Source organism: Bison bison, unplaced genomic scaffold (assembly GCF_000754665.1).
Source record: "Bison bison bison isolate TAMUID 2011002044 unplaced genomic scaffold, Bison_UMD1.0 scf7180017864244, whole genome shotgun sequence".
Lineage (NCBI taxonomy): Eukaryota > Metazoa > Chordata > Mammalia > Artiodactyla > Bovidae > Bison > Bison bison.
The window spans coordinates 2,184,848-2,193,100 of NW_011494816.1; the positions used below are offsets into that span (position 1 = coordinate 2,184,848).

Here is an 8,253-nt window from a genome sequence, read left to right on the forward strand (position 1 = left end):
CGCCCCCGGAGGCCAGCTGGGTTCCCTGTGCGCACAGGGCCACCTCCTGCTCCTCTCCAGAGGCCTGCTTCTTGAGCATCTTTTGTGCAGCCATGATCCTCTGGCGCTCAGTGATCAAGAAGCACTTCTTACAGGTGCACTGCTTCCAGCGGCACTTGCCCGCGTGGCCCTTGACTGGTACCAGGAAGCCGTGGTTCCGGCACCGCGAGCACTTGGGGGTACGAAGCATCTTGCTGGCCTGCTCTGTAAGGTCTGCATTCATAGCACAACCGTCTCCTCTGAAAGCGTCAGGGACAGTGAAACAGAAGCATTTTCCCCAAGTCCCCGGTGCTGGGAACTTTGGATACACTTGTAACAAGGCGGTGTTCAGTGCATCCCAGGAGCTGCAGCAAGACCCTTGCATTCTCTCTCTTTTTTTGGTGCAAAATTTGGAAAGGTTCTGTGCCTTGGTTAACAAGATGCAAAGGATTGGGTTGAATAAGTTCTTCAAGTAATGCTATTGCATGTATATCATCTGGGTTAGCTGCAGTCTTAGGCATTTAATTTCCAAACTTTCTCTTCCCGCTGTACGGTATACAGAAGGACGGAAGGTATTTCGTAATTAAAAAAAAAAAAAAGGCAGAGTGATACTCAAGGACCCACATATTCAAAACTCCAGAGGAACGTAGCTGTTGGTAAACCTGTTGCAGTAGAAAAGGATTCCAAGTGTCAAACCGTGTTTCTCCATACAGAAGCTGCTGCTTCTGCTTAATTTCACTTTTCTCCCCTACAGAGAAGCAACTGTTCACAGTGATGCTTCCAGAATATTCTCAGGAGCTCAGTGCAGTGTGATGGTTACTCAAGGGTGTGCCTTTAGAGTAATTCCTATTTTTTAAGTCTTGCTGGTATAGGAATGCATCTCTGGAAGTGGCATATTGCAGTTGATGCCTTCCAAAGAAAAGCATACTTGGAATGATTTAAAGTAAAAGGGACTTAGGACATTTTAGCATGAGCTTGAACCAGTACTTAATTGTGCCATGAATTTAGTTATTCCTGTAAAGCAACCCAAATCTTGGGACACCTGTAAAGCTGCCACAACTTCATAGTTTTCCCAAGACTGCTAAGCTAATTTGTTTTCTTGTTTGATAGAAATTTGTGACACCCTGAGGTCTTTTTTCCCCCCTGCTTAGGTCCCAAAAAGAAAGAAAGAAAGGGAAAAAAAAAAAAAAAAACTTGTCATCATAGGATTAATCATTACCTTTAAGGGTGTAGTTATGGTTAATACCTGGCTGAAATATGTGCATTTTTAATTGTCCTTTCTCTGAAGTTTTCTGTTTCTGGTAACAGAATGGTAGAAGTGAGAGCCAAGGCCTGGTGTCCACCTTGAACTTCCTGAGCCTCTGGTTGCAGGTGTGCTTTGCATTTCTCACTAGCTACCTGACAATAGGAAATGGTTGCCATTCTGAGGCTGATTATACACTGGAAAGCTGAAAAGATGTTTGTAAAGTTTTTTTCCTGCTTTGAAGAAATATATTACTCATCTTAAGAGGGCAGAAGTATATGTTTCCTGTACTATTTGACCCTTTAAGAATGTCACTGTTATTTCAATCCGTTTAAAGAGATCTAGGTTTGTCTCTGCTTTGCTCTAACAGCCTGTATCTTAATTTTTGATTTAAAAAATATGGTCCCATAAATGAACACACAGACAAGTTCTTTTTCTGACTCCACTTAATTCAGAATGTCTAATTTTTTCACTGACCTTGTCATTTGAAAATGTTACTTAAAAATCATGGTTTCAATACTACTGTCAAAAAATCTGGGCACAAACTGCATTCTTTCATGATACTGCAAATTATAAGGTCATTTTCTGCATTATCAAATTTAAATTTTAACATCAGGTGCCATCAGCTGATAAGGCCTAAACATGAAAACTACTCTTATTTACATTTCATGCTTGACCACTCACGATCTCTTCATTTTCCTATTAATGGTTTAAAGGAAAATCCTATTCAAAGACAACCATTTGAATTCATTTATTTTAGCCTTTTTAATGGCAAAATGCTTCCATTTTTACTCATAACTTTGGGGCAAAGTATACCCAAGGTGATGTGAATTTGCATACTGCTTTGAGAATGTTAATAAACAACCATAAATCTTTTAAACCCATAGTCATCTTATAAGATGCAGAAACCCTAGAGTTTATACAGTAAACAAATAAGAGAAAAAGACTAGTTTATTTCTCTCTTCCCCTCAAAGTCTCAATTTATGTAGGTAAATTCCAACAGAGCTTTATTTATTTCATGCTTGGAAATTCAGGCAAATTGATAGGTTTGTTTTATTTGGGTTGATGGCTGATTACTTCTTAGGCTGCTGAATATATACATATATGTGTGTCAAATTTATTTATATTGTTATTTAAAAAGTAATATGTAAAATTGAAAAGCTGGAAGTCAAAGAAGGATGAGGCCATAGTAGACCCCTTCCTTCCCTACACTGAAACATTTGGATGTTTATGTTTAAGAAGGTCTGCATCATCATAAGCAGAAGTTTATAAAAAAGTTACAGTGCTGAGGAATCACCAGTTTGACTAACCACAAAGGGGCTGGTTGATAGTCATATCTGAGTCCCAGCTTTAGATACGGCTGCTTCTTCCACAGAGTCCTGAATTTCCTACCTTCAATAATGGCTCTTCTCTTCAGTTAACATGATTGTAATTGATACTGTTTATTTTAAAGAGTCTTGTATTATGCTGTGCATGGGGGTATCACTTGTAATCATTAAATATTGTGTGCACAGTAATGTTTCCTCACTGGTAGCATGCGAGAGTAAGGAAGGGCTTTTTTGCCTATAGCATCTTCCCCCCAGTAGCTATAACCCAGATATCTCCTGTCTTCTTCAGGCTCTCTCTCATGAGCAATGAAAACGTGACTGAAGATTTTGCAGGGGGTAGAGGGGAGGATTTACATGACATATCTTGTAGCAGGTGCTTTAAAATCCTGTGTTAGTGTTTCTCTTCTCTCAAGATCCTCCTCTGCTGTGCCACACACACTGGAGAGAAAGTGATCTTGTCCCCCTCCACCTTGCCCACCCTCCCCATCCCCATCTCACTACCCAGGCTCTCTAGCTTTTCTCTTCTTGATTTTTGAGAGTTCTGTAATGGCTGTGACTATCTTACTTCCCTTTATATCTAGCACAATATAGACATCCAGTAAATATTTGTTGAATGTACAAATGAATCTTGCCTCCCTCTCCTGCCAATATCGAAGGCATCTCGTTTCTCACTGACACAGTAAATTAACTTGGATCCAGCAACTTTATCCAATATCACACAAAACAGAAAGCCCAGAGTGAATAAGATCCAACAGAGATGGTTGGATGGCATCATCAACTCAGTGGACATGAGTTTGAGCAAACTCTGGGAGATAGTGAAGGACAGAGAAGTCTGGCATGCTACAGTCCATGGGGTCCCAACGAGTCAGACGGGGCTGAACAACTGAACAACAACAAGAAGAGTAAATAGGACCACTCTCCCAACAAGCAGAATTTGAGGATCAACTTTGCTTCCTCGAGATTACCTCTTACCCCTGATGGGGAATATAATTAATATATTATATTATATTATGTTATTAACAGTAGTAATGCCAACTAGCACTTACTAAGTGTTTGTATGTGCCAGTAATTATAAACTCCGCCGCTGCTGCTGCTGCTGCTACTAAGTCGCTTCAGTCGTGTCTGACTCTATGCAACTCCATAGACAGCAGCCCACCAGGCCTCTGTCCCTGGGATTCTCCAGGCAAGAAAACTGGAGTGGGGTGCCATTTCCTTCTCCAATGCATGAAAGTGAAAAGTGAAAGTGAAGTTGCTCAGTCATGTCTGACTCTTCGTGACCCCATGGACTGCAGCCTACCAGGCTCCTCCATCCATGGGATTTTCCAGGCAAGAGTGCTGGAGTGGGTTGCCATTTCCTTCTCTGATAAACTCCTCTATGTGTGTTAATTCACATAACCCTCAAATCAACCCTCTAAGGTAGGTACTATTATTCCCTCCCCGCCTCCACCCCACATTTTACACATGATGAAAGCAGTACCTAGAGAAGTTAGGTAACTTGCCCAAGGTTTTCTGCCATCGAGTAGCAGAGCCATGATTCAGAACCAGGAAATCTATCCTCAGAGTCTATGTTCTTAACCATATATCTACTAACTCAGTATTTCTTCTAAGCAAATGCAGTGCCGTCCCCAAAAAAGCATTGGTGATTAATAGAAATGCTTGTCGTTACATATCCTATTACAGTTGGGGCAAAGGAGGGTAAATAAAGGTGGTAGCAACCTGGGGAAATTTCCTAGGATGCCCTGCTAATTTGCTTTTCTCTGCCCATAGCCAGTATTCATTCAGTGTCAGCTATGTGCTAACCATAAGGGACACAGAAGTAAATAAAAACACAGGATCCTTACTTTTAGGCATACATTCTAGCTGGCAAATAGACAGTAAACAAACAATTCCAGATGAAAGCTGAAGAGTGGTGGGTAGGATGCTATGAGTCCTAATGTGGATCAAGAAATCAGGGGAGACTTCCTTGAGGGGCTGATTTCTGAGGTAGTCCTAAAGGATGTGTAGGAATTATCCAGGTGCAGAAGAGGTATATCCCAAACAGAGAGAATATTATGTTTAAGGCTGCAGCATGGCTGTAGTACAGTGAGGGCAGGAGACTGGAAAGAGGAGAGATGGAGAGGTTAAGCAGTAGCCATGTGAAGGGGGTCCTTTAAAGGAAACTGTATTAGTCACTATTGAAATGGAGCATGACTCTGCAGGGCCCTCCTGGGTACAGAAGCCCTCTGTGTCTCCCTTTTCTTTTAAAGAAAAAAATCTTTAGCCTCCAAGGCCTTCACTGTGTTCCAAAGAACAGATTCAGTCAGTTATTAATTAGGAAAGGGAGGGAATGCAGAAACAGAGGTGAAGCAGTAAAACAGTATCTTTGAGTTCTTCTTTTGGAACTAAGGCCCCCACACTGGTGGAGGATGGTAACCTCATGCTGAGCAGGAACACTAGATCCAGACTGGTTGGAACCAGAAAGTTAATAAATAAGATTCTGAAACACTACCCTGTCACCTCACCACCAACCAATGAGAGGAAAGCCATCCCCCTGCAACCATCACTTCAAACGTTGCCTTTAAAAGCCCTTCCCTGAAAGCTGTTGGGGAGTTCAGGTATTTTGACCATGAGCTGCCTATACTCCTTGCTTGGGGCCCTACAAATAAACACTATTTTCCTTCACCAGTAAACTGGCTTTGCTGCACAGCAGGCGAGCAGGCCAAGGTCGGTTATTTATGCAAAGCAACGTTAGTGCTCCTAGTAGTAATAATTCTTCACCTGTGGTGGGTTCTGGGGAGGAGAAATACATACATCATATGCTTTTTAATTAAGTTACCAGAGTTCTTAGCAATATTAAATGTCTAAAGGATTCTACTGATCAAGTAGCATGTAAATAATCCATCGTAAACCCTCTGATTGGAACCTTATGAGAATCTGATGGACTATGTATCACAGTAATGGTGTAACCTTAGTATATAACAACACCCTTCTTTTTTTCCTAGTTTACACAGCAGTTTGCTGATAATTTAACCTAATAAGCTAATATGAAAATATTCCTTTGAGAATAATATCAAGTCATTTGAAGATTCAAAATGCAAACTAGAATTTTATTAGACTCTTCTAGCTAACATATCCCCTTCATGGATCACAGCCTTGTGGCAAAGGGGCTTGCATAACTCAGTGAAGCTATGAGCCACACCATGCAGGACCACCAAGACAGATGGGTCATAGTGAAGTGTTCCATAAAACGTGGTCCACCAGAAGAGGAAACGGCAACCCACGCTAGTAGTCTTGCCTGGAGAACACCATAAATGGTATATAACCCCATAAATGTGAAATGCCAGGCTGTATGAATCACAAGCTGAAACCAAGAGTGCCAGGAGACATGCAGATATGCAGATGATACCACTCTAATGGCAGAAAGCAAAAGAGGAACTGAAAAGCCTCTTGATGAAGGTGAAAGAGGAGAGTGAAAGAGCTGGCTTGAAACTCAGCATTTAAAAAGCTAAGATCATGGCATCTGGCCCTATCACTTCATGGCAAATTGAAGGGGAAAAAAGTGGAAGCAGTGGCAGATTTTATTTTCTTGGACTCCAAAACCACTGAGGATGGTGACTTCAGCCATGAAATTAAAAGATGCTTGTTCCTTGGGAAGAAAGCTATGACAAACCTAGAGGGCACATTAAAAAGCAGAGACATTGCTTTGCCGACAAAGGTCCATATAGTCAAAGCTATGGTTTTTCCAGTAAGTCGTGTACTGATGTGAGAGTTGGACCATAAAGAAGACTGAGCATTGAAGAATTGATGCTTTCGAACTGTGGTACTGGAGAAGACTCCTTAGGGTCCCTTGGACTGCAAGGAGCAAACTAATCAATCGTAAAGGAAATCAACCCTGCAAATTCATTGGAAAGACTGTTGCTGGAGCTGAAGCTCCAATACTTTGGCCATCTGATGCAAAGAGCTGACTCATTGGAAAAGATCCTGATGCTGGTAAAGATTAAAAGCAAAAGGAGAAAGGGGCAGCAGAGGATAAGATGGTTAGATAGTATCACTGACTCAATGGACATGAATTTGAGCAAATTCTGGGAGATAGTAGAGGACAGAGGAGCCTGGTGTGCTCAGTTCATGAGGTCACAAAGAGTCAGACATGACTTAGTGACTGAACAACAACAAAAGCGAACATATTCTATTAGTCAGATAAATACTTCTAATTCTAAAGCATTAATGTTTTGATCCTATGAGAATGGCCCTAAAGGACAGGAGTACATTCAGATTGGTGAAGGTAATGCAGCCAGCATGAGGAAGGGATGTATGAAAGTGGTGTACACCCCATGCCAATGGCAAAACAGCTTGACTTTGAGCTGCTGTTGCAAACCTAGTCTTCAGAAGCAGAAGGTGGACTGAGCAGACAAATCTTTTAGAGCTGTCCAATATAACTGAACTGAACTGAATATAAATATAATGTGAGATATACATGTAATTTTCTGGTAGCTACATTTAAAAAAGTAAAAAAAAAAACACATTAAAAATAACATTAACTCAATACATCAAAAACATTATTTCAATATATAATCTACAAAAATTATTGAGATATTTATATTCTCTTTTTAATACTATGTCTTTGAAATAGGATGTGTATTTTGTACTTTGAGCACATCTTAATTTGGACTAGCCACAGTCCAAGTTCTTGATAGCTACATGGGTTCAAAGCTATGGTACTAGACAGTTTGGGTTTAATCCATGCTTGAAGAGCCTGACGCCATGCAAAGGCTGAGTCTTCTAGTTGGAGGTGGCCTTGGGTAAGTCAGAGATACTACTTCTTTCTCCTCATTCTCCATTGCCTCACCCCCTTTCCTCTTCCTTGACATCATGTTATGCATGCTAACCATCGGCCAGACACTGGACACTGTGCTAGATATTCATTATCTCATTAATCCTGCAAGAATCAGAGATCTTACTTGATAGAGTAAATGAAATAACTAAGTGATGTTAGTATAGTGCAGTGATTAAGATATAGACTTGGAGGCCATTCATACATGTTTCAGAGAAGGTAGTGGCACCCCACTCCAGTACTCTTGCTGGAAAATGCCATGAACGGAGGAGCCTGGTAGGCTGCAGTCCATGGGGTAGCAAAGAGTCGGACACGACTGAGTGACTTCACTTTCACTTTTCACTTTCATGCATTGGAGAAGGAAATGGCAACCCACTCCAGTGTTCTTGCCTGGAAAACCCCAGGGACAGGGGAGCCTGGTGGGCTGCCGTCTATGGGGTCTCACAGAGTCGGACACGACTGAAGCGACGCAGCAGCTGCAGCAGCAGAAGCAAACATGTTCCTGACACTTCCTGTATACCTTGGGTAAGAAATTTCTTAATTTCTCTAAGCTTCAGTTTGTAATTTGTCAAATGAACAAAATAAAAGTACCTCCCTTAAAAATGTTGTGTGGTTTAAATGAGACCACATTTTGCATTGCCTGCGAAGTTTTAGGTATTCATTAAATCATTTTTTTTTTTGTTTGGTCCTTTTCATTCCTTTTTTTTTTTTTTTAATGCTTTTTAATGTGTAAATTATTTTTTAAATTTATTTTTAAGTGGAGGATAATTGCTTTACAATGTTTTGTTGGTTTCTGCCTTACAACAATGTGAATCAGCCATAAGTATACATAAATCCTTGTGAGCCTCCCTCCC

General features: G+C 40.9%; 1 protein-coding gene across 1 annotated transcript in view; it reads right to left on the bottom strand.

The window, feature by feature from the left end:
• Window positions 1-262, bottom strand: part of DMRTB1 (DMRT-like family B with proline-rich C-terminal, 1) — a 6,942-nt gene extending 6,680 nt beyond the window's left edge. Inside the window, exon 1 of the mRNA XM_010847199.1 lies at window positions 4-262. Within this exon, the coding sequence (XP_010845501.1) occupies window positions 4-262 (259 nt within the window). The remainder of the gene's footprint in view (window positions 1-3) is intronic.
• Between the last annotated feature and the right edge of the window lie 7,991 nt (window positions 263-8,253).